Source organism: Coloeus monedula (assembly GCF_965178545.1).
Source record: "Coloeus monedula genome assembly, chromosome: 23".
In the NCBI taxonomy this organism is placed as follows: domain Eukaryota; kingdom Metazoa; phylum Chordata; class Aves; order Passeriformes; family Corvidae; genus Coloeus; species Coloeus monedula.
In genome coordinates this window covers 1694795-1720921 of record NC_138803.1, presented here as the reverse complement: position 1 = coordinate 1720921, position 26127 = coordinate 1694795, and the positions used below count along the sequence as shown (strand labels likewise).

The window sequence follows — 26127 nt, the reverse complement described above, 5'->3', positions numbered from 1 at the left end:
AGGGCTGGAGGAGTGCTGCATGCTGGTGGTACTCAGTGGGTGCTGGGAAGGTAAGGTCATTGCATAAATCTAGACGAAGATTTTGCCTCTGAGTTGGTTGAGGATGAGCTTGGGACAGATTTTATAGAGTGAGGGGCAGATGATGTCCCTCTGTGTTAGGAGAAAACCCACCAGAACCAGCTGCTGGGACTGGAGGTGTTTGTGTGAGGGACCTCAGGGTGAAATGAGTGACTTGGAACTGGTGGTTTCATCATCCTTGCACCTATGGGGAGGAAGCTCCCCTTAACCTTGGAAGTGTCCAAGGCCAGGTTGGACAGGGCTTGGAGCAACCTGGGCTAGTGGAAGGTGTCCCTGCCCATGGCAGGGGGTGGAATGAGATGATTCCAACCCAAACCTTTCTGTAGTTCTATGAAGGTCCACCTCCTTTGTGTTCGCACAAGGTGTTTTGCAGCTCAAGGCTGTGAACCGCTGTCTCCAGGCACAGCACTCTCAGGGCAGGGGCTGCCTTAAAGAGAGGGGGGAAAAAGTGTAGAATTGGGGTTTGTAAGTGTGGGTTGTGGGGCACAGCCTGGGAACAGACTGGGGGACAGAGGGGAGGTGCTCTCTGCTGATATTCACAGCTGGTTTGAGAACATTATGCTCCCAAAAATGAGCTGGTGTCCAGCTGGGTGCTGAGCCCTGGCCTCCATGCTCCTGGGAGTGACCTTTGTAGGTGTGGGAATCCCACTGGCACAGGGAAAGCCCTGCCTGGCTCCTGCTGCCCACGTTGCAGCACCCTTGGGTGCAGGCTGGTGCCAATACAGGCCCCCGCCCTGGGGGCTGTGGTGGTCCCCCGAGCTGGATCTATGTGCCCACGTGGGAGTGGCAGAGCCCCCGTTCCTGCCTCCATCCCAGCTCCCGCAGTGACTCGAGGACGGATCTGTCCCAGAGCCCCCCAGTGCCTGTCCCAGCACTGCCTCCACCCACCTCTGCCATGGCTCAGGGCCGTGACCATGGCGAGCAGAGGCAGAGATGGCTCAGCCAGGATGTGGGGAGAGAGAAAAATCTCTCCCAGTGTTTCAGAGGCTTCAGGGAGAGCAAGCCCAGAGCTGTGTGTGTCAGTTTCCTCTGCCCCTTAATCGAAATGGCCTTGGAAAGACCTTTGTAGCTCCCGACTGGTGCTGGCACTGGTGCTGCGATTCCTTGAACTCATCCGCTGCATCAGCCCCTCTCCCCGTGACCCACGGCTCCACGATCAAATGATCCAGTTCACGTGGCTCTGGGAAAAGGGAATTTGAGTGCATTCACCTCAATGCTGCCTGTGGCAGGGACATGGCCATCCCAGGGTGGAGAGATTGTGGGGCATGGTTTGGTCCTTGCAGACCCCCAAAAGCTTGTGGGGAGCAGGACTTGGGGCAGCTCAGGTTGGGGAAGAGGCAAAACAGGGTGTTTTGGGGCATTTTTGGGCTTTGTTCATGTAACACCCTCTGCCGGGAAATGCAGTGGGGTGCAGGGCTGAGGCTGGGTTGCTGTTCCCATCGGGGTGATGGAGCCATCTGCCTGCACCCCACAGCTTACCTCCAGCTCTGGAGAAGCTGTGTCTCGGCTGGGTGGTTTGAAAGAGCAGGTGGGGGTACCTGGAATGCTGCATTCCCCAGCCCACCAGGAACAGCCTCGGGGGGCTCCAGTACACCCTCCAATGCACTCACTGCACCCACCCAACGCTAAGGCAGCACCAGGTAGAGGAACCCTCACCATGGGGGGTGGCCAGCCTGGAGCTGATGGTCCCCACAGAATGCTCTAAAAGCTTCCCCTCCCCAGAGGTTTGCCTTCAAGGAGGCTGAGTGAAACCATGCAGGAGCAACATGTGGAATGTGTGTCCTGGGAGATGTGTGGCACCTGGTGCCTGTGGGGACACAGGTCCCCATCTTTCTAGAGATCATTCCATCCCCTGGAGAAAACCTTTTTCTTTGAGTTTTGAGTTTTTTTCCTGGAGAGCTGCAGGCAGGAGGTAGTTGGAGATGGAGCTTTGTTCCATGGCTGATTTCCTTGCTGAGCTCTGCTCTGCCTGCCCAGGCAAATCCTGTGGGTGTGAGGAGTGATGAGCTTCTCCACTCACTGTGACTGTGCTGACATCCCTGTCACCGGTGGTGGCAAAGCCTGTGGGTGCTTTGGGTGGGATGAGACCCCATCCTTATCACATGGAGAAAAACACCAAGGCAAGGCGGGGGGGGGGGGGGGCACAGGGCGCTGCCTGAGGGGTGGTGACATGGAAAGTCACCATAGGACAAGCAAGATGAGAGCAAGAGCATGGAGAGATGTGGCAGGTGGCACCATGTGGGGGGACACTGGGGATGAGGAGGGCACTCCAGTGTGCGGGTGGGACTCAAGTAGATGGGGTCACAGAACTGGTCCTCATGCCACTAGAAGGTGGTCTTGCATGGCAGGAGATTGTTTCAGGGGACAAGGAGTTGGTTTTAGGTGGCCAGGAGATGGCCTCAGATGTCTGGGACATGGTCTTGGAGGGCCAGGGCACAGTCTTGGTTGATCAGGAGGTGGTTTTGGGGACTAGGAGAAACTTTTGAGTGGCCAAGAGGGCCCCATCCTGCCTGTGGTGCAGCCCCAACTGGTGAGGGTCTGTGCCCTTATGTCCTTGCTGCAGGGACCTGCTGTAGGGACCTGGGGACACAGGGATGGGGCTGCACAGGCTCCCTGGGGGAGGACATCACATATGTCCTGGTCCTGTCAGGGGACATCATGTGTGTCCTCACCCTGGGGCATGGGGTGGAGTGGCCTCCTCCCAGGATGGGGACATTGAGCACCCACGGCCACTAGGAAGAAAGACCAAGGTCTGGTGCAGCCGAGGGGCTGTGGCTGCCCCCCCACACCCACCCCCTTGCTCTGCTGGGCTGTAATGAACCCTCCTCTTCCTCCACAGCCTTGCCAGCAGCTGCCTCACCAGGATGAAGGGGACAGCCAACATCAACTCCACCGGCCGCAGCCACTACCAATCTGCCATCCCGGTGCCCCGTGCCATAGCCCATGGCAAACTGCACTCCACAGCCCCCCTGAGCACCCCAGGGTCCCCTGTCCTCCACAGGGCTCCGTCCCCTCAGCCAGGGAAGGTGCCAGCCCCTGGTCCCAAGACCCTCAAGCTCAAAGGCACTGGCAAAGCTGCCGGCCGTGAGCCGGCCGAGGGCAGGGAGGGAAGCCCCAGTGTTCCCACTCATGGTGGGCAGAAAGCCCCATCAAGACCCCTGGTGTCCCCTGGGAAATGGCCAGAGGCAGCAGGCAGCGGGAAGAGAGGGGCAGGCAGGGTGGGGGAGCCCAGCGAGCTGCCCAAAGCTCCCCTAGCACAGGGCAGGGGTGGGGGGCGGCTGGGAGGGTCCCCTGGGAAGGGCAGCGGAACAGCCACAGCAGGGACAGGGGATGAGTCTCATGGTGGCTCACAGGGGAGGGGCCCCGTGTTTGGGTCAGGGGCCATCACCTTCTCCTCAGGTCCCCCACACAGCCATCCCATCACTGCCACTGTGGCACCCTTCCAGTACCGGTGAGTCCCTGGGGATGGGGGGCATGGGGACAGGGGGACATGGGGCTGTGGGGGGCATGGGGACAGGGGGAGGCAGGCAGGCCCAGCAGGGGTGGCCATGGGAAATGATGGGGTTGGGCCAGGGGGTTCTGCACCAAAAAGCAGGTTCCCATTGGATTTGGCAGAGCTGGGGTTCCTAAGGCACCCATGGGAGCTGGTGTGGGGCAGGGGATGGATTCATTGGGGAATAGGGTGCCCCGGGAGCCCTTGCCATGAGACCAGTGTCCCCAGACCATGGCAGAGCCCACAGCACCACGTTCTCATCTCCTGGGGATCCCCAGCCAGCTGCCCCTGCTCACCCACCCTCATCCCCCTCTGCCCGCAGGCTGCAGGAGGACCGGGAGCATGAGAGGGCCACCTCCCCGAGTGATGAGTGCTCTGGTCCTGAGAAGGGATCTGACCCTGACCCCAAACCCAGAGGCCTGAGTGAGTCCAGAGGGCTTTGTCAGGAATGGGGGCGTCCTGCTGGGGGGCTGCCGTGACGGTGCCGGGGGGCAGAGGCTCGTGCTGGAACGGGAGCCAGGGCTGGAGGCCAGTGGGGCGGTGGGGGAACCCTCACATTGGAGGTGCCCAATTCCCCTGGGAGGGGCTCGGCTGCAGTTCCTGCATCAGGTGACCTCCGTGGCCAAAACCCTACACTGTGAGCAGCACAGGGACTGATCCCTCCGGGGACGGCGCCAGGACATCACCCCGGCTGGCTCCTTTCCCTCCTCTTCCCCGTTTTCCAGCGAGCTCCAGGAATGACCCATTTCCAAGGAGCCGGCGCGGAGGGACCGCTGGCTCCCCACACCCACCACCGGGTCGCCCCCTTTCTCGGGAGCTGAATACAAGCTCCCCCCTGCAATGCTGAGGCCACCCCAGTCCCCTCTGGCGCTTGCTCTGGGGGGAGATTTTGGGGGGGCGGATCCAGGGAGGATGCTGGGGCGGCGGTTGCCAGGGCAGCGGTAGCGGAGAATGGCGGGATGCTCCAGAGATGTGCAGGGAAGGGGAAAAAGAGAGCCGGGAGCTTCACCGGGTGATTTGAAGGGACAGAAGTCGGTCAGATCCACGGTGGCTCCTGGCAGAGGCCGGCTGTGACCTGGGATCGCAGCACCTCAGTCAGAGAATAACGGCGTTCAGCGCTGAGCCCCGATTTGGAAAGTGCTGAAACCAGCGGCAAGTGGGAGGATGTTCCAGGAGGAAGCAGGAGGGAGCGAGCGGGGCTGGCATGCGCCCAGTGCAGCTGCCCTGCTCCTTGGGGAGGTTTTGGGATAAAGCCGAGCGGGTTCGGCACCGGGGAAGGGGCTGGAGCCTTTCCCTCACTCCATGCCTGCTCCAGCTTCTCCGTTGGGCCCAGCCAGAGGGAACAGGGGGCATTGGGAGACCCCAAGAATCACCTCACCAGCCCCCAAACGACACAACACCCGCAGATTTGCCCCCCACAGCGGGCCCTACACCCAGGCAACAGCCGCCCCCAAACCCCGAGTGGCTTTGGGGTGCAGCTTGTGCATCCCTCCTGCCCCAGCAGCACTTTTTGGTGCAAAACACCCTTTTTTGGGCACCCTTTACTGTCCCATCCAGGCGGAGTTATTTTGGGGCTTTTCAGCACTACCACGGGCTGAACCCCGGATCACCGGCCCGGGGGTGGGCTGGGGGGCTCGCACCGCCCCCGGTCCTCTCGTCCTTATCTCGGCAGCAGTGACGGGCTCTAATGCAATATTTCCCGGCGGTTGCCATGGCAGCCCGCGTGAGGTCACCAAATAGACTTAATTCACCCCTCCCAAGGGACGGGTAATTAATGAAAAATGATGATAACCAGATCCCACTCCCCTTCTTCCCCCCCGCCCTTAATTCCCTTGGATCAGTGGAGAGGCCCCGCTGGGTTTGGGGGGCCACAATGTCCCTCGGGGGATTCCTGGGGCCACCCTGGGCTCTTGCTGCACAATTTGGGGGGGGGGGGGGGAAACGGGGATGCTTTGTCCCCCCTGAGAATGGGTGTGCAGTGTCTAGGTGGGTGTGGGATCCGTGGCAGGCGGGACAGGGGCTGCTACAACGCAGGGTGCTGGGGCCTGGGACCCCCGCGCTGGCTTCACCCACCTCCCACCCAGCACCCGGCACGTCCCTGCCTGCGAGGGGCTGCGGGACGGGGCCGGTAGGTGTGGTCGCGGGGGTCGCCGGGGCCATCGCCGGCTCCGTGCTCGCCAGCTTCATCCCTCGCCCCGGGGGTCCCGTGTCACCCCAGGGTCCTGCACAGGGCGCTGTCCCCGGGGTCCCGCTCGCTCCCTCCGCCCCCCGAGCCCCGCCGCGCGCGCTCCCGCCCGGCCCCGCCCCGCCCCGCGCGCCCCCTCCCCTCCCTGCCCTCCGCGGGCGCGCGCGCCGCGCCCCGCCCCCTGCTCGCGCCAGAGGAGGGCGGGCCCTTTTTGTTCGCCCCTGACATTCCGCTGGTTCGCAGTGTCCTGCCGGCGGCGGAGCGGCGAGGTGGGGCCGTGCCGCTCACCCCCCTATCCCCCCCTTCCAGCTCCCCGCCCGCGCCATCCCCTCCCCTCCCCGCTCCGCCCCGGCCGGTGGGACGGGCGCTGACGGCGCCTCTCCCTCTGTCTCGCCCGGTGTGTCCTCGGTGCCGCAGCAACAGCAGCAGCAGCGCCCGGCGGGTTAAATGGTTGCAGCGCGGGGATGCTGGGGAGCAACCTCAAGAGCCTTCCCGACGTGGAGCTGGGCGAGGAGGAACGCGGCTATCGGCGGGGCCCCGACGGCAGCACCGTGATGCCGAAGCGGGCGAAGGCGGCGGCGGCGGCGGCGGGGCCGCGGGGCGCGGAGCTGCGCGTCTTCAAGGCGAGTAGCGCGGAGGGGCGGCTGCCGGCCGGCTCTAACCTGCGCAAGCAGAAGTCGCTCACCAACCTCGCCTTCCTCACCGACGCCGAGAAGAAGCGGCAGCTCTATGAGCCTCGCTGGAGCGACGACATGGCCAAGCCGGCAGCGCCGGGGGCGGCGGCGGCGGGGGGCGGCGGGCGCGGCGGCCCCCGCGGGCGGGACGCGCCCGCCATGTCGCGGAGCCTGTCCCGCTCCGAGCACTCGCTGCTGTCGCCGCGCCCCGCCGGCCCCGCCAAGCCGCCGCCCGCCGGGAAGCCGAGCCGCATCCCCCGCGGGCCCTACGCCGAGGTGAAGCCCCTCAGCAAGGCCCCTGAGGCGGGCGGCGGCGGCGGCGGCGGCAAGTGCGACGACGAGTTGCTGGGCGGGAAGGGGCCGGCGGTGGCGGCGGGCACCGAGGAGAAGCCGTACCTGAAGGTGGACCCCGAGCTGGTGGTGACGGTGCTGGGCGACCTGGAGCAGCTGCTCTTCAGCCAAATGCTGGGTGAGTGCGGCCGGCGCGACCGCCGGGCTCGACGTCGAGGTGGGAATGGTCAGAGGTGGCAGCTGGAGGCATCTGGACTCCTGACACTCCGTGAGGGACCCGCTGGTGGCCACCTCAGTGTCTTGAAGTGAAGGGAGGCTGAGGGGAAAGGAGTCACCAGCCTCAGTATCCCCAGTCACTTAGAAGCACAGAATGGTTTGGGTTGGAAGGGACCTCAAAGCTCATCCTGTTCCACCCCCTGCCATGGGCAGGGACACCTTCCACTGTCCCAGGTTGCTCCAAGCCCCATCCAACCTGGCCTTGGACACTTCCAGGGATCCAGGGGCAGCCACAGCTGCTCTGGGCAACCTGTGCCAGGGCCTCCCCACCCTCATAGGGAGAATTCCTTCCCAATATCCCATTTACCCCTGCTCTCCTGTCACTCCAGGCCTGTGTCCCAAGTTCCTCTCCAGCTCCCTTGGAGCCCCTTTAGGCACTGGAAGCGGTTCTGAGGTCTCCCTGGAGCTTTCTCCAGGCTGAACACCCCCAGTTCTCCCAGCCTGGCTCCAGAGCAGTGGGGCTCCAGCCTTCAGTGCATCTCCAAGGCAGTGCTTGAGGGAAGGTGCTGTCAGCTGCCTCTTTCCTTGGAGGAAAGGTAGTTCCTCCTCACAAGGAGCAGTGGCAGGTGGTGGTGAAGCTTGTCCTCCCCCACGTGTCTTGTCGGCCGTTCCTGGTCTCAACACCCGCCAAACACGATGGAGGCTGCACAGCCGGGTGCCACAGCTGGTCCCCACCATCAGGGTGGCTCGCCCTGGGGGTGACCTTGGGAAGCTGCTGGTGGAGGTGCTGCGCAAGGGGTCCACGCTGCTGCTCCATTTTGGGTAGATCCAGAGCTCCACTGAAGTCTGGGGCTCTGGCAGAGGAGAGTTCTCCAAGGATGCTGCTGCAGGGTTTGCATGAGCCGATTTCAGGCTGTGGCTGCCTGCGCTTTGCTATCCCTGCGGGTTTGATCCCCGAGCTTCTTGTGTGCATGGTGGGTTTCCATGAGAACAGCGAGCACTGGCCCAGCGCTGGCTGTGCCCCAGACCTCAGAACCCACTGCTCCTGTCGTGGGCTGCAGCATTGGGTCTTGGTACAGGTGAGCCCAGCCCTTGCCCATTCTCTCATGCTGCATGCTGATCTCTAGGAATTGTGGCTACCTCTGCTTCCCGCTGACACCCAGTCTTCCCTGCATCCCAACCGGCAGTGCCTGAGGGCTCGGCTGGGCAAAGACTGTGGGGGCTTGTGGCTCTGAAAAGCTGTGTTTGGTCTGGCAAACTGGCATAAGAAGGTGGCAAGGGAGCCCTGCACAACCATCATGGTGCTCGTGGTGCTCAAGCTGGCTGGCTGTAAAGCCGTGGTGGTTGGTGGTGGTGGGGGAGCAGCAGTACAGGCAGGACTGGTGTGCCCACTCCCTTCAAGTTCCCTGCCTGGGACCTCTTTTTAGGGGGCCAGGAGCTTCTCTGGCGCTTGAGCTAGCTTGAGATGCCTTGTCCTTGCTGTGTGATGAAGAGAAAGGGGAGAGACTTGCCCTGGCTGGGGCCTGGGGGAGGTGGTTTGGAGATGTGGAGCTGGAGTGTGTGCCGGAGCCAGGCAGCTGGAAAGCCGCACTTGCTGAGTCCACTTCCCTGCGTACCCCTGGCTGCTCCAGGAGCCTTTGGGGTGTCACAGCTCCAGCGGGGCCCTGGCACAGCGTGCACCAGCATGTGCTGGCATGCAGGCATGGAGCCTCGGAGCCTCCCAGACCATTGCCCTTGGCTCCCTGGCCGTGCCCAGCCACGGAGGCAGCAGCAGTGCTCTCCTTGGCAGGGTCTGCCCTGATGCTGGAGCATCCCAGGGCTTGCAAGTGGAAGGCCACAGAGTGAGCTTGAGGACAGGCAGACTGTGGGGATGAGCAGGTGGGATGCTGGAGGTCAGCCTGGCTGCCCCAATGGTCCCACAGCTGGGTTTACAGACATCCATCCTCAGCCCTAATGCCGCGGTAGCACCAGATGCCATGGGAGCAGGGCAGGATTGCAGGAGGATTTGTCACTTAGGGGACTAACAAACTGCCACTCACTGGTGTTGGGATGCCTGGGGGAATCTCAGTGTCCCCCCATGATGCTCTGCTCTTAGGTGGGAGTTTCCTCAGCATTCCCAGGAGAAATCCTTGCTGGGGGCGGGGGGGCCTGGCCCACATGGGAGTGACTCCCAGTTTGTGGTACTCTGGAGTACCAGAGATCCAAGACAGGATCTTGTGCACTTTCTGAGGAAGATCATGGTTGTGGAAGTGCCCCCAGCAACTGGTTTGGTTTCTGGGGTGTTGCCAAGCCTCCACCTGCATCAGTCAGGGCTGACTTTGACCTTGGGAAGTGTTGAACATCCCTTTGGACTGCACTTAGCATCTGAAGGCTTGGTCAGCTGGTCCATGAGGGCCAAACTCTGCCAGATCTGTCCTCTGTGTATTGCCAATAATTTTCCAAGACATAGGGACTGCCGGGCTTCCTGTGGGGGGGATTGAGGGCTGTGTCCAGAGTCGGATGGGGAGAGCGCCTGGGGTAGACAGAGCAGGAGCATCACCCTGCTGAAACTTCCCTTCCTTGGGGTTGTACTTCCCACATTCATGGGAGTTGTGATGTTGAGTCACACCTACTTACCCAAGCCAACCGTGACCTGGCACATCTATGACAGCCTGTGTGATGGGGATGCCACCAGGAGCCTGGGGTTGTGGAGAGAAAGGAGCAGTGTGACAGTGGTGCTGGCACAACCCCAACTTGAGGGTGTGTAGACACGCGCTGAGCCTCCAGACCCCTTTGCTTGTACATCTGGTGCGATCCAGGCGGACGGAACTTTCTTCAGTGGTGATGGTACCTTCCGCAACCTGTCTTCCCCAGGAAGAGGTGGTTCCTGTGGCGGAGATGGACCCAGAAGGAATGGGATCCCAGGAGAGTGGGATTCAGGAGGGGGGGCTTCACACCCTGCTAGGGCTGGTGAGGAGCTCCAGGAGAGGAGCTTTCTCCTGGTTGCTACAGGAAATGCTTGGGAGGGAGGGAAGTAAGGTCTCTGCTGTTTTCATGAATCCCTTTGGGAAGAGTAACATCAGCCTGAGCTGTTTGGCTATGTCTGCTGAAGGACATGCTATCCAGAGTGGCATGGAAGGACCCACAAGCTCAGTTTGTGCTGGGAAGAGAGAGGTGGAAATTGCAAGGACTTCCAGCCTCTGCAGATACGGTTGTCCTTGAACTGGTGACCTGTGTTGAGAAGCCTGTACAGCTTCTGAGCTCCTGGCCCTGCCAGCCACGGTGGCTTCCAGAGACCTTGTGTGTCTTTGGTCTCCACACCTGAATTCTCATCTCTACCTCATGCGTCTCCTGCCAGAAGCACTCCCAAGCCTCTCTTGGCCAAAAATACAGTTTATTCAGTAATGGCCAAATGTTACCTCTCATTCGGTCACTGCCGCTGCCTCATCTGTTTGATGGCACTGACGCCTTTGTAGCTGAACCTTGTTTAAAGAGCAAGCTGGGAGAGGTCCCGGGCACGCAGCGACCACATGTGCTTTGTAGAGGCTATTTCCATCATCCAAATTATACATTTCACATCAACCAAAGACTGAGGCTTCTCATCAAAGCTGGCTGGCAGCTGGGGTTGCTAATTATGCCAGTGCCCAACCACAAGATGAAGGGGACGGAGGGCACGTGGCCAGTGTGGTGGAAGAGCTGGTTGTGCAGCACTTGCCATGCCCGTGTCCACGTGTGATGGACAAGGCTGTGCAGGTGCAGGGGCTTTTTTGTACGGGCCGTGGATGTAGTGCCCAGCATGATGGTTGCACTTACCTAGAGCTCCCCAGAGCACCTCTGAGATCCTGCAACTGCTTTCTGCAGCCATTTCCTTGTCCATCTCTTGCTGGATGTGGTGCCTCTTAAGTGGCTGCTAATTCGCATCAACGAATAAGTGGTCGGTGTTGTGTGGGCCAGAGCCCAGGCGGACACACGTGGGATCCCGGGGGGATGGTGTTCCCCGAAATGCTTGCTGCAGGACTCTGCAGCCTTGCCAAACTCTTCAGGTGCAGCTATAACCCATCTCAGTCCTGCAGCCCTCGGGTGGGCCATGCTACCCTTCCCAGGTGGCCCAGCAGGGATGTCTTTGCTGGGCAGCACGTGCCCATGGGATCTCGGTACCCCTGTGGTGCCAACACACAGGCAGGGCAGGCTGGTGCTGGGTGGGCAGTGGGTGCCCGCAGCCCCTCAGTGGTGGGGAGGAGAGCCAAGGGCTGGAATGGGCAGAAGGGCTCCATGACAGGCGGGAGCTGCATGTAGCATCTGACTCTGGTTTAAAAAGTAAACCACAGTGCAGAAAAGACTGTCATCTGAGATGTCCCATGCAGGGACATTCCTGACCCTAGTGGAGATGGGAACCAAGTTATTCCCTTCTGATTGCCATCCTTGCTGGGAGACACACAGTGTGGGATCAAAGAAGCACTTCTGCCCCATGGCATTCCTCCTGCTGCCCCATGTTGTTCCTACTGGTTTAATTAAGCACTAATGGGCCCCTGGCAGCGCTGTGCAGCAGTAGCCAGGCTCCCTGGCAGGAGACCATGAGGAGGTCAGAGACCAAGTAGCTCTTCACAGTGATGAGGGCAGGTTATTGCCTCGTAAAGTGCTGTGGCTGTCCTGATACCACTAATGCTATTCCTCTCTTAAGGTCCCTGTGTGACAAGGTCATTGGGATGGGGATTTATTTCCTTTTACCCACAGAGCTGGACTCCTGCCTTTGGGTAATAGTGAGGAGAAAGGGGAGTGGTACACAGTTGTGTTGCTGCTTCCATCCTGCTCTCAGGAGCTGACAGCAGGTAGTAGATGTCAGCTTTCTCCAGCTGAGATGGCTACAGTGACTGGGGAGAAGATCTGGAAATGGGATCCAAGGGCCTCAGTTCTTCTGCTGAAGCTGTTTGGGATGTGCCATGTTCCCAGTGATTACGGCAGTGTGGAAAAAGGACTGAGAAAAAAAGAAATCCAGATTTGTCTTTCAAAATTTCTTTCAAAATGGAAAGGTAGCAGAGCAAACACTTGAAAAAAAAGTTTTCCCCAAAGAGCCTGAAAATCCCTGTTCAAATGGGGCTTTCCCAGTGACTGCCTGTATCTCGCCCCCAAATCCAACGTCTAAAAAGAAAATATGTACATGAATAGAAAATTATGGCAATTCTGGAAGTGGTATTTGGGATCTGCTGGTGGGATGTGACCACAGTGGGACCTGGGTGATGGACCCAGCCCACCCATGGCTCCTGCCTGGTCCTGGTGCCTTGTGAGCAGCATGCTTCCATGTGGGTGGCACTCTGGGAACCGTTGGCAGTACTGGGTCCTTTTGGAGAGCATCTTCCACATGCCCCTGTTCCCAGCTTTGTGTATTTGGCTTTTCATGCTGTGGCATGTGTCTCTGTGCCCACAGCTCTCCCTTGTCACAAGCCCTCCCCACAGTCAATCACCCTGTTGTGTCCATTTAGGTTCCCAGCTCTTTTTCTTCCTGTGCAGCTTCTCATGGTGCCAGAAAACAATGTCCCTGGTCCCCTGCAGATCCCCCCTGACCACTCTCACTTGAGCATCTGAGGACAGCACTTGGCTGATGCTTGTGCCCACTGCACAGGGGAGGATTTGTTCCAGCTCAGCACAGAGCCAGAGCCTGCACCCTCTGAGGTGTGTAACCTGTGAGTGATGCCAACCTCCAGTGCCAGCCTGTTTGCCATGACCAGCATGTGCCTCCCGGCTTCCCTGGCTCAGCTGTGGGTGTGACCAGGCAGTTTGCTGTAGGGCTGCAGTGTTGGGATCAAGGTTGCCTGGCTGTGCGGTGTCAGGTGGACCCACTGGCACATCCTCTGAATCAGTCACTTGTCTGGTCCAGAGTGTCTTTTGTGGCACTGTGCTTGTGGCTTTTGGTGCCCTGCGTGTGCAGTGGCATCAGTGTCTTGGGGTAATGTGCATGTGTGATGTTTCTGGTACTGGGCTCCATGTGTGTGGTGTTCCTGGTACCTGTGACAGTGGTGTCCTGGGCTCTGTGTGTGTGCAGTGTTCCTGGTACTGGTGGCAGTGGTGAAGCTGCTGAGCCTGGATCCACTCCCTGCGTGGAGTGGGATGGCTCCATCCCTCTGTGGTAGCTGAGTCCTTGCCCTCTCCAGGCTTCGCACCTTGAGTGTGTCTCATGCAGAGCTGTGGGGACGCAGGAGATCAGATACGGTGCAGTTCTGCCATATCCCCCGCCCTGCAAAGTCACGTCCTCCTCCAGACACATGAAGCAGCTCTCCCGGGGGAGCCAGGGAAGGGGCTGCCGGTTCTCTGGCTGGAAAGCAGTGAGCTTGGGAGGGTAGAGGATGTGTGAGGCTCGGAGCTCAGCTGGGAGGCTCAATGTTGCCTCGTGGTGGGGTGGAGGGGCAAAAGAGAGAGCAGGGCTTGCCCACGCTGCTGCATTGCAGCTCGGAGCAGGGAGCTGAGCGGGAGGAGAGCTGGGAAGGCAGGGATGCTGCAGCCGGGAAGCTGGGAAGTCAGGGGATGCTGCATTGCAGAGCTGAGATTAGAAGCTGTGCAAATGGAGATGTGCTTGTGTCAGGGCGGGTGTGACACTGAGGAGTGCAGCCCAGTGCCCACTGATTTGCTGGTCCTTCCTCTAGTCCAGTTCTTCCACATTTTGTTTCACGCCAGCATTTCTCTCATTCCTTGCGCTGGTATTTGTCTTGTTCAATTGAAGACATCATGTATTTTTTATTAATTCAGGAGGAGGACTGAGATTCATCTCCCACTGGAAGGACCTGCTGGAATCCACATAGGGAAGCTGAGCAGAAGCTCAGCACGTCTGGGCAGGACATTTTCTCGCTCCTGGGAGCAGCCATGGATCAGGGAGGTGGCTCCAGAGCCTTGTGGCCCTGGCACAGCACGGCATGTGAGCTCCCTGGAGGGGGGACCTGAGCAGATGTTGGGCACATGTGTACCCCCGTGCTGCCCAGTGAAATGCAGGTGTGTCCTGCAGCCAGGACATGTGCCTCCACCTCTGTGAACATGTGAGCATGCCAGCATGTTGGGAGCACAGGATTTTCCACCTGGCATAGGTATCAGTGATTCTTAATCACTCCACATCGCTGTGGTGTTGTGTCAGCCTTGTTGTCTCTCTTCTTAGCCATCCTGCTCATCCAGAGGGTGGGCACTTTGCAGTCCTCCCCTTTACCTGTGAGGGTCTGGCCTCAAGCATCCCCCTGAAATTACAGAAAGATTTTATGGCAAATCCAGAAATTAGTGTCTGAAGATGTAAAGGCGGGGCTGCTCTGCCTTCCCCTCAGGCTGGATCTTGCCTGGTGGGTAGAGAGGGGATGGTGAGCTGGCTAGGAGGGACCCAGGAGGTGCCTTTCAGTGGGAACTCAAATTGAGGGTTTGAGCTGCACTCACAAAGCCGTGGTTCCCTCGGCAGGTTGTGAGCCTGACTCGCAGCCACAGGTGATGCAGCGGGAGGGCTGGGCTCTGTGCCAGCTCCTTGGCTCACCAGCCGGTCGGCTGGCGTCGACTGTGGGATCGGCACCTCTCTTGCTTGGTGAGCTGGAAGGATGGCTCATGGCTGAGGTCCTTGTTGAAGCTGCTGGAGGTTCTGGTTGTTTTCATGTAACCCAGAAAAACAGGCAGAGCTGTGCCATGGGTGCAGCAGCCTGTGCTGTGTGAGCTGGAGGGGACATTATAGAACCATAGAATGGTTTGGGTTAAACCATTAGAGATCATCTTGTTCCATCCCCTGCCATGGGCCGGGACACCTTCCACTAGACCAGATTGCTCCAAGTCCCATCCAGCCTGGCTTTGGACATTTCCAGGGATGGGGCAGCCACAGCTTCTCTGAGCACCCTGTGCCAGGGCCTCACCATCCTCTCAGAAAAGAATTTCTTCCTAATCTCTAGTCTAACCCTGTTCCATTAAATTTAAAGCTGTTCCCCCTTAACTGCAGCATGGCAGAGGGGTAGAGACATACCTTTAGCACTGGAGAAAAGTGGAACCATCTTTATTTCTCATGCCAGCCCTGCTGGGTGCCAGCCTGCATGGTTGGTGTCTGGGGGAGCTGCATGTCCCACCTCTCTGCATCTTATGCAGGGTTGTGTCATCAAGAGTGACAAAGCCGGCAGTGAGACCCTGCAACCAGATAAGCTTCTTCAAGAGCACCCAGTCCTGGCCAAACCTAGCCCTTTCTGGTTCTGTTGGGAGCCCAGACTGCCTGAAGCTTACACCTCTGCTTTGTCATGGGCCTCAAGCGTCCCTGGCACTGGCTCTGCCCCAGCCTGGCTCTCCCAATTCTGTGGGCTGGCTTGAAGCACGTTCAAAGCTGCAGCGCAGGTACAACTCTGTTGCTGGCTATTTATAGCGTGTGAGCTTTCAGCATTGCTGTGCACTGAGAATAACTCACTGAGGAGACACTTCTCAAAATCACGCGTTCGTCGCCCATGCGCAGCGTCGTCATCTCAGGCTTCCCACATGTCAGCTTGGGGTCTGTTGTGCTCCTGTGCCAGTCTGGATTGACACTGAAAGGGGTTTACCCCAGTGTTTTTTCTAGCCTGGAGATTTCAGCTGGTTAATCATGGCACGGCTTTGTGGCCCAATCCTTGTCAGGACATCATCAGCTTTTGCAGGGAGCGTGGCGGGGAGCGGTTTGGGCTCTGTGAAATCCACCTCACAGAGAGCAGCCCTTTCATAGCCCAGCATGTGAGATGTGGGCGCTGGCAGGGAGGGATGCGCATGGGGTGTGCAGGAAACTGCTCTTCGGGCTGGAACCTGTGGTGATGAAACTCATCAGCTGAATGAACCCCTCGGGCTGGAAGTGTTAGACACTGCCGGGGTATTTCCAGTTCACTTTATCTCTGGTCTGGCGTTGTATTTCCAAGCTCATGCAAACAAGTGGAAGAATAGATAGCAGCTAATTCGCATTGATCGCTGTGATGTGGGAGCTCCCCGAGGTGAGCTGGGGCTGGCAGAAAACGCACTGTGGGCCATTCGATGGGGCCAGCACATCCCTCCCTGGCCATTTCCCATTGTGGTGCTGCAGTTGACGGCCTCGTGGATGCTTGCTCCCATATCCCAAGGTTTCTCCCAGCTTCGGTGGTTCAGAGGCCCGAGGCAGCTTTGCCAGGGTGGGTACAGAGTCATGGGCCAACCTGGCAGTGGTGAAATTCGGTAAGGCAGGGTTGTTTTGGCAGGCTCCAAGGTGGGAGCACTGCTTTGCAGGAGAGGGGACAGCAAAGCTCCCCTCATCTTAAGAGCAGGAGGAAAGGCATTTGATAGATTCTGGCTGGAACCTGGGACTGTCCAGCTCTGCCAGGGCAGGACCAATGTGGAACCAAGTGTGCTGAGGCCACCATCAGTGCAGGACCCCTGGCCACCCAGCTGTGGCCTTTCACAGCCACCTTGCATTTAGCCTCCAGACCTTCACTGCACCAAGGGAGTGACAAGGAGATGGTTCCAGACTCCCAACAGGCAGTGCAGAAGCAAGGGAAATAATGACATTCAGCTTGCTCCCATCCCAGCAGGGAGGATGGACAGATGATGTCCTGCAAAATTCTGCTGCCATGAGCCCAGAGGAGCATGTGCCGAATCCTAAGGAGCTGGACTTGCACTGCAGCCGAGCTGTGCAGGACTTGAGGTTTCTGCAGACTGAAGGGTGGGAGTAAATGGAGTCTGGCTGCATTGGTGCTTGGCATGGGGCTTTCTGTCCTGCTGCATCAGGGCAGGGCAGGGCTGCTGGAGGGAAGCAGCTGTGGGGAGTCAATGGGGACAGCCCGGGGGCTTTTCTCTGGGACTGCCCCATCCACTGGGTGTGGTGGAAGGTGGCTGCCCTACACTCCTGCCTCTCCCAGACCCCAGATTCATTTAAAAATGTAACAAAAACCCTTCCAGCGAATTGGAGTCACCCTGGACAGGCCATGCATTGCACCTCAGGGTGGGCAATGAAGAGAGGCCCTGGGGGTAGAGGGGCCAGTTGGCACCTGTTGGCTCCTGGTAGTGGTGGTACATGTACATAGACTCAGCAGGGTTAAAACCCTGCGTGGCCTGGAGAATGTGTGATTGCTGGCCAAGGGGAAGTACAAGCATTTCCATGGCTCCCAGCAGGTCTGAATCTTCTCTGCTCCAGGCTGTATGTAGCCTGGAGCTCACAGCTCATCAGTGCAAGGTCCTTTGGCAAATTCCGTTTTGATGTCTCAACCGGGGTGGTGTGAGGCTGGATTTGTCACTGTCTGGACCTCCTGTCTCCCACTGTCGGGTGGTTGAATGCATCAAAAGCTGGCTGCTTTTGATCCTGACCCTGACCCTGTGGGGAGGAGCAGTGCCCAGAACCTACCCCAGGCCTCTTGCTCCTCAGCCCTGTGCTGGTGGTGCCACCGACATGCCTGGGATGGGGCAGTGAGGGGCCCTGCCCTACGTGGTGCCTCACCTTTCTCCCCAGGACTCTGCCCTGTGCCCCAGCGATGCCAGGGATTGCTGTAAGGCCAAAGCCGGTGTCCTTCAACACTCCAGGCTGCGTACAGCAGCACTTGGGGGCTGATTCACCAGCAGACCGAGATCCTCCCTCCTTACAGGCTGGATCATCTGGAGGAGGGCAGACACTCCAGCAGCAGCACCTCCAGCCTTCTCATTTCCATTTCCCTGAGCCCTTTTAGCTGTGCTTTTGCTGTGCTGTGCCAAACAGCGTCCTGGAGTTGCTGAAGCACTAATATCCATCATCTGGCCGTGGTCTGTAGAGCACTCAGAAATTTGGTGCTATTTTCAGTGAAGTTTTCCAAGTTGAGCTTATTGGCTCGTGGGCATCTGCTCCCAGATGGAGAACATGTGGCTGATTCCTGCGAGGGGAGGGAAACGGCCCCACTCATAAAGCAGCATGGGGGATGAGTGAGGGAATCTCATCCTGGAGCCTGTGAGATGCTTTCAGGACTGTGCAGGGTGGGGCCTGGAGGTTGGGCTTTTAAAGCTGCTCCTCTGAAAGCAGAATCTGCAGTGAGAGGTCACCCGTCAGATATTATGGTGGGGAAAGTACAGTAACCTGGAGGCAGGATTCGATCTCAGCTCAGCGGCTGTTTGCACCGCTGGGCACTTCCCACCCTGCTCGCTTTCAAAAGGGAACAGCAGGTACTTGGCACACAGTCACTGCACTGAAATGGGTGAAATTCTGGGGGTTCCTGCAAACCTCCCTGTCTGGAACTGAGAAATGAGCACTGGCAAATGGAACGGCACACGAACCCTGAGCTCCAAATCAAATGTAAATTTACAAAGCAGCTTTTCCTGCCTCACATCCCCAGGTGGAGCATGGTAATGCATTTCCAAGCCCAGCTGCTCTGTGCCGCAGCGGTGACCAGCGGGGCGAAGCCGCGCTCTCTTCGCTCTGCTCCCCATTTGTCCATCGCTGCCTTGCAGGGCAGAGGTGCGGGTTTGTTTTGTGGCTGAGATTCTCATTGCCTTTGTGGGAAAAAAGCAAATTGTGTTTGGTTGACATTCTCTATAGCTTCAAAGTCAAATAGAATCTGGGTTGCCAGCTTCTTTTTGTATTTCAGGAGATGCCTGTTTTCCATCCCAAACCATCCATGTTTTGCAGCTCAATAGCACATCCCAGACAATGGCTTTAGAAATCAGACGCCTGCATTTTGGACCCACAGTGCTGAGGCAATGCCAAGTGGTGCGTGGGGTGCCAGAATTTGTGCACATGGGGAGAGAGAAGAAGGAGGAAAAAAAACTTGCTCCGATGGGATGTTTCCACAGAGATCATGGTAATGATCTTCCATTTCCATATAGCTTTTCATCCACTGGCAGAGTGTGCTCACTCGTAAGCCGATGCTACACACGTCCTGTGTGGGGAGTGCAGCAGCTGTCCTCAAAAATCGTGTTGTAAGGGGGAAGCTCTGGAACAGCAGAGCGGAATCTGCCTGGAATGAGAGTGACTCCTGAGACCGCAGGGATGCTCAGGGACGCAGGAAGGGATATTAGGAAGAAATTAATTACTATAAGTGTGGTCAAGCCCTGGTACAGGTTGCCTAGAGAAGCTGTGGCTGTGCCATCCCTGGAAGTGTTCAGGGCCAGAGTGGATGGGGCTTGGAGCAACCTGGTCTAGTAGAAGGTGTTAGGTCGAGGTCCCTTCCAACCCAAACTGTTCTATGGTGTTTGTGTCCCTGCGCCGCTGGGTACAGGAGTGACCTTGCTGCTGTGTAACATCATCTTAGTCCTTCCCCAAATCAATGTCAGCTGTGGGATATGCCTCACATCAGCCAGTGTCCAGCTCAGAGCCGTGCCATGGCCAGACATGAGCTGGCATTTGTCTTTCTGGAGTAAGAGCCGTGTCACGAGCTGGGAGCAGCAGTCAGGGTTTATGGTCAGTGCCGGAGCAGGCTGCATCCCACACCGACACACAGGGTTGTTTTGTTTTCCTGCCTCATCCATCCCTTTTTCCCTTGGTTGCCATGCTGGAGGAGCTGTTAGGCCAGGGAGGATCACAGAACTCTGAGGAGGGTCAGTGAGGCCGCATCCGCTGCTGGAGCATGCAGGAGGTTGGTTAATACACAATATTCCCTTGTCCTTCCGAGTGCCTCTCGCTTTCCAAGAGCAGGGAGGCGAGTCTGGAAGCTCTTCTTCTCCCCTGTGCTGAGATGGGTTTGCAAAAGCTACAGTTTCTTCTGCTTTTTTTTTCCTCTCTTTTCCTGCCCCAGCGTTTTTCCCTGGCCTGATGAATTTTTAAACAAAAACATGGTGAGGAGAGAACAGGAGAGAGGGGAGAAAACCCAGGAGAGGACATGAGGAAAAAACTCTGTTTTCCAAATCAGAGTGATTGTGAGTGGAAGTGAAAGTTTAGGTTGTGTTTTTAATTTGAAAGTTCCAACTAATTTAAGTCACTTTATTGACAGGAGAAAATACCTTCTGCAATACTCTTTTTAATAAACTCCAGTTTTACAAGTAGAAGTAGTAGTTGAAAACTACCATGGAATTATGGAAGTAAAAGGCAGCTGCTGTGCTCTGTAATTCCCCCTGGCTGTGCTGGGGGTCAATGCTCCCTGGAGGTGGGGGACTGAGGCTGGAGGAAGGGGAGAGGCAGACCCCCCTGCAGATGCCTCTGGGTGCTTGTCCATCTGTTCACGGGGGATTGCAGGGTTGATTACCCGCATATGGTCGCTTTGCACAGGGGAAGATGTGGACAGATGCAATTCCTTGCCTGTTGGTGCAGGGTAGTGAGCAGATGTGGGACTTTGGGTGCAATGGGTCAGAATTTGGCCCAAACTGGAGCCTTCCAGAAGGAGAAGTGGCTGGTTAGTGCTGGAGAAAGTGGAAGAAGGCAAGAAGGAGCACAAGGATAGAGAGGAGAGGTGGAGGTAGGAGAGGGGGTTGGCTCACCGAGCTCAGTATCACCAGGGAGCCCAAATCCCATCACCAGGAAGGTTTGTCCTGCTCCCTAAGCCAAGCTCCGACCTGCGAAAGTCATCTGGAGAGTTTGAATTGCTGATGAAGTTGTGCAGTATCGTGGACACCTTTTTGTGCCATGCCTTGTCCCTCCAGAAATGTTCCTCCACCATGTCCCAGTGATGCCTAGTCCAGAGTCAAGTGTTGGGACTGGCCACTCTTGCTGCCGTCCCTCAGGCCGGGCTGGTTTCTCACAACTGTCACCTTGGCAGGTAGATTGAGTGTTGTTGGAAAACCAGCTTGTTGTTGGAAATCCACTGCTGTCACACTGTGCAGAGCAGAGAGGGCTCCTTGCAGATCTCATTGTATTTCAGGCTGGAAAAGAAAAGAAACATTTTATGGTAATTTTTTCAATGACTTTCCAATTTTTTTTTCTTGGTAAGCTGTCTGCAATCACTTACAGTGTTCCTGAAGGGATTAATTACTCACTGGTGCTCATTGTGCGTATTTCATATTCTGAACTCTTGGATGTGATGTCTGCCTTGGATCGAGCGAGGGGTCACATGGCATTTCTTTTTCCATCCTTTTTCCCCTGTTCTGTTCTGTCAGGCTCCTGGTGTGAACGCTCCCCGTTGCTGCTGCGGTGGGTGCTCGGTCAGCGCGCCGCACGTGATCCCGATTTCCCTGCTCCGCGCTCCTTTTTCAAGGGAGTGTAGCCAGAATAAGACAAATTGCTTCCTTGTTTGAGTGACTTTTGGCTGATGCTTTCCCCCCAAGCTGTAGTGTTGGCTCAGCTTCTCTTGCAGCAGTTGTGGCTCTGGGCTGTGCATCGTCAGTGCTCGGACAGGCCCCCACAGCAAATTTAGGGAGAAGAGCTCAAAGCACATTGCAGAGCTGCTTCCCACGGCGAAGAGGGCTTGTGCTGTGCAGGCAGCCATTGCATGGAGCTGAGATGTCTTAGAGGAGATAAATCCCGGCTGCAGTCTGCCAGGGACCCCTCTGTGCCATCCTTGAAGCGTGGCATTCCCAGGAGGGTCTGCCTGTGGGACGGTGTGCGCTGGCACTTTGACAGCACAGGGAATGGCATTGTCTTGAGCTCGGCTGGGGATCCCAACTGTCCAAGCTGGAGGCTGTATCTCGGTGTGGTCTCGGCATGCTTAAAGGGTCCTGCAGCCTGCAGGGGAAGGGGCTTGTCAGTGTGTGGGGTCCAGAGGCGTGTGGCCACTCACCCCTTGTGCCTCGAGGCTCGTGGCTGCTGCTGTCACATGTCACTCAGCCCTTGGTGTTAGCAGGTGCATAGTGAGGGCAGCCACAGGAGCTGGCACACAGTGGAGAGTCCAGAGACTCCACTGAAATCCTTCTGATTGGCCCTGGTGCCTGTTGGGGAGCATTTTCCACCCTGTCTGTCCCAAGTACTGCCAGCCTCACAGTACAATTTAGAGTTGTAGGTGGAACAGCAGCTCTTTGCATAGAATAGTAAAGTGTGTTGGCATCCCTTCACTCACTGTAACGCAGGTGGTGGATTGGAGGTAAAGAACACTTCCTACATGCTGGCCCCTAACCCCTGGGGCACCTGGGCAGTGGCTGAGTGGTAGCTCCCACAGAGCTTTCTGGTCCCAAGCATGCCCTTCCCTCCTGTGAGACAAATAGATTTCCTGAAGGAGACAGGACCTTCCTTCTCTGCAAATCACCTTTAGTGGGAAAAACACAACTGCTGCTCAAGAAAACCTTTCCCTGGCAGTGAGGACTCTCCAAGTGCACTCTGAGAGGGGGAGCAGGTCTGGAAGCAGTTGGAGGATGGTGTGGGCTGGCACCGGGAGTGGGGAACCATCAGTGCTAAGAATAGACAGTTTATCTGCATCCCTCTCCCTGTGAAGGGTGCTCAAGGCACTGTGCAGCAATTAACACAAGTTTGTAATAACACTGCCGGCAGATCTGCAGCTCAGCCTTTGGAGCTGATGTCAAATTTGGCTGTGTATGGATGTGAGAGACTGGTGCTGCTGAGCTCCCCAGCACACACCCAGCATGTCCCTGGCACAGGGGTGTGAGGCAGTGCTGTGGGGCAGCAGGATGGAGTCCTGAGTGCTGGGTGTGAAAGCCCAGGATGGGGAGAAAAGTGGGGCTGGTGCTGCTCCTGTCTCCGGTGGGTTAGACACCTTTCCCAGGGAAGTGGAGGAGTAACAAGGCCGGCAGAGGTAATGGCAGTGTTGGTGGGGAGGGGAGCAAGCTGCAGGCTGTGGCAGGGCATGATGCTCTGTACCCCTGACTGCAGCAAGGGTGGCCCTGGGGAGCTGGCACAGTGGGCAGGGGAGATCATCTGCAGTGGTCAGGATCACCCCATGCTTTCCACTGAGTTGGCAGGATGCCTCATCTGCTTCTGGGCAGGGGCATGGGAGACCTGGAGAATGCAGGAGGTCATTGTATTGCTGTCAGAGCCATGGTGCCCTCTTCAAGCAAACCTCCTGCAACTCACCATGCACAGCTTCATCTTTGGGAGAGTGTGAGGGGTTTGCTTTGGGGTGAACATCACCTGGGCAGCTGATGCTGCAGACTGAAGGGACCCCGAAATCTGTGATACGCGTGTTGGTCTTCAGCCCTGCCTGGGCTGCTATTACAAATGCTGCCACGATTTTCAGGGGTGAACCTTGCCCCAGTGCATGGTAGGACCAGCAGCCCTAGGCACCCCAGCAGTGCTCGCCCACCCCGCTGCCAGGGGACCGCAGGTGCAGGGAGAGCCCGAGCCTTGCGGGATCCTGGTGATCATATGTGCAGCAGGCTTGTTTCCGGCTCCCCGCAGGCTGCTGCTCCTGGTGCCAGAGTGTATTTGGCACCTGGCCCTCCTGCGAGGCTGGGGAGGGGGAGAAGAAAGGCCAAGCCCTCCTCGCCGCGGGCAGGAGATTCAGTTCTCCCTGGGCATTCACAAAGACCGTTTATCTCCGGAGCAAAGCCGTGGTAACCACGGGGCAGAGCGTGAAGGGCTGATTAGGGGCTGTTCGAGGAGGGGCGCCGGGGTCGCGTGCAGGCACTTCCCTTCCCATTTCCAGGGCTTTCCATGGTAATGGCTCCTATTCTCCTCCGTTGTTAGGACGTCACTCACACGCAGCTCACACGACATCTGTCAAAACACGTCTCCCTCTGTCCTTGGCGCTCCCGGGGAAGAGGGATCCGTTGGCCCCATAATGAGCCTGACATCAATTAATCATCAGCCTTAAAAATTAGCATCGTGGCAGTACATGTTGGAGGAAAACGATTCCCCAGATGGAAGCAAAAATAGCCTGTGTTATCTCCCTCCTCCCGTGGGATGTGGCAACAATAGATCCACTAACGAGCCTGGAACTCGTTAAGCTGGGTTTGCCCCCCGAGGTGCTCTGCCTCCTGCCCAGTCTCTTCTCTCAACGGGCTCTTGAGGGACCCTCTCGTGCAAGGGCTGATGATCTACCCGGGGGTCTGGCCCTGCTGTCAGCTGGACCCTCGTGGTGCACATCCCCCAGGCTTTGCAGAGAGCCCAGGGTGAGCTTGCAGTGCTGAGCCCCTTCCTGAGGCTGAGCGTTTGGAGGGTAGCAGCTGTTCCAGGGTCTCGCTCTTCTGGAGTGAAGGATGCTCATCCCTGGGTGGTGCTTCTGGGCTGAGTTGGGGGTTTCAGCCGGTGCCTCAAGGACATGTCCCACTCTGGGAGAGCTGTCCCTTGTCCCTCTCCAGAGTGACAGCTCTGAGGACTGCTGGTGCCCACATCTTACTGAGTGCCGGCTCCGATATTCGGGAGCTCAGCAGTGGGCTGGAGGTTTCTAGAGACACCCTGTCTGGGGAGTGACTGGGGCACTTTCTCTGGAGGCTCACGATGAGCTGCTCCTTGTGCCTGTGCCATGCTGGGATTTTCCGTGCTCAGAGCTGCTTGTCCTTGCATCCAGGCGAGCTGGAACCCCAGGGAGCAGCTCTGCTGCTTGTAGCCTCCTGCCACTCTGGCTGACCATCCCTGGTACTTGGGAGGTGAAGAGACCCCATTGCCAGCTGTGTTTTAGGTCCATTTGGGTGGCTCTGATCTCTCAGTGTGGAGCAGCTCCACAGGCTGCAGGGGAAGCTAGGGAGGACATTTTGCATTCCTGCTGGAGACACATGAGGACTCTTTGGCCGATCTGGTGATGGACAGACAGACCAAGTGTCTACCAGAGCCCAGCTGAGGCCGGGGAGAATTGTGTTTGCAACGCATTGCTCTGCACAAAGCTCTCAGTCACAAGGCGAGGGGGACAAAAGGCTCCCTGTTCGCTCCGTCCCAGTGGGTGCAATTCCAACAGTTAAAAAGCAAATGTGAGTTGTTTGTCTCTGTGAATATAAAGCTTCCCCAAGCATGGCCGTATTCTGGCTGGGAGTGGGGAATTTGGCTCTGCTAATGACTGTTCTCCTGCAAAACAGAGCCAGCTCGAGCCAAGAGCTGCCCGGCTGGGCCCTTCTCCACTGGCCCCAGTGCAGGGATGTGGGCTGGGGAGGGGAGAGGCTCTGGGGACTGATAAATGCTCTTTCAGCCAGGCCTGGGCACCCATCGGGGAGCAGTGGGGAGGGATGGGTGTGGGCACCTTGGTCTCTTGTACCCAGGGGTGACTGCCACCCATGAGCACCCTGCCAGTGCCTGGGACCTTCTCCCATGCCCAAGGGATTCAGTATCATCAACAACAGGGAGCCCCAGGCAGGGGACATCAGATCTACTGATTTGGGGCATCTTGGACTGGGAGTCCAAGGGCTACTGTCGCAGGGGCCTGGGGTGAAGGAGGAACGACTGAATCACGTGCTGCACCTGGGCTTGGGGTGTGGACACATCCACACCATCTCCATGGATGATCTCTGGCAGTGGTGGGGCTCTTGGGATGATGTTGGTGCCTGTGCCCTGTGGCTTCCTGCATGTGGCTGCCCTGGGGGCCTGGGGTGTCCGAGACAGCCAAGCCATGCTGAGCACAGCCCATGGGCATCTCCTTCTCCCTAGCTGCTCCTGCATTTGCCCTGTCCTCCCCTCGACTCTCTGGATCACAGGGCCTTTGGAGAAGGGCTGTATACAGTGAGGGAGGGTCGTTATGGGGTTAGGACATAGCTGTGACCTGCACAGACCCTGTGCCCTCCCTTCCCTGCAGGGAGGCCAGATTGGTCCTTGATACGCTGTCAGCAGTGGGTGCAGGGTTCCCCATGCACCCACATCCCCCCTCCTCCACCAGGCAAAGCTTGGAGTGAGAGCTGGCGACGTCCCCAGGTGCAGGGCACATCTGGAGGGCACCGAAGCAGTTAAGTGAAGGGCTGATTTGTGCTATAGAAACCCGCAGTTCCTTCCTTTGATCCTCTGAATCAGCCCATTGCCTTCCTCATATAAAGCCCCATTTATCTCTGCTCTTCCCAGTAAGTTTGAAGGCGGTCGCGGCTCGTGGCTCCTCGGCAGCAGCGAGGAGCCCAGCTTTCTCTTCCGCTGAAGCAGAATCAGGTGAAATCTCTATGGCAACTGGCAGATGACAGGGAGTCTTGTTGCCTTGGAAATGAGGCAAGGCAAAAAAAAAAAAACAAAAAACCACCCAAAAAGAGCCATCTGGAATTTTGAATTTCCACAATGTCCAAACCTGCGTCTGGTGATGCGTGGGGAGTGTGAACCCGCTGCTGCCGGCTGCTCCAGGGCCTCTGTGCTGGGGCCTGGCTGTGCTGTTCTGCCTGACCCTGGGGAATTAGGGCTTTTTTCCATTTCTTCCCCACTTTTTGGCTTTTTTTGCGCAGGGTCTGTAGCATCACCCTGACTGTCTGCTGGTGGCTGTAGGAAAGGTGTTCTGTGTGGGGCGTTTGAGGTGCTGAAACCAGGCAGGACACAGCTGTGC

The 26127-nt window shown here is 57.7% G+C and overlaps 1 protein-coding gene across 2 annotated transcripts in view; it reads left to right on the top strand.

Moving 5' to 3' along the window:
* Window positions 1–2942: 2942 nt before the first annotated feature.
* NAV1 (neuron navigator 1) overlaps window positions 2943–26127 on the top strand; it is a gene marked incomplete at its 5' end in the record, with an annotated part of 57713 nt that continues 34528 nt past the window's right edge. The window contains 3 exons of one of the 2 annotated variants that reach the window (XM_082295961.1): window positions 2943–3529; window positions 3894–3994; window positions 6174–6899. In XM_082295961.1, the coding sequence (XP_082152087.1) occupies window positions 2943–3529; window positions 3894–3994; window positions 6174–6899 (1414 nt within the window). Of the gene's footprint in view, window positions 3530–3893; window positions 3995–6173; window positions 6900–26127 lie in introns of those variants that run through there. The other variant, XM_082295962.1, reaches the window with a different exon arrangement.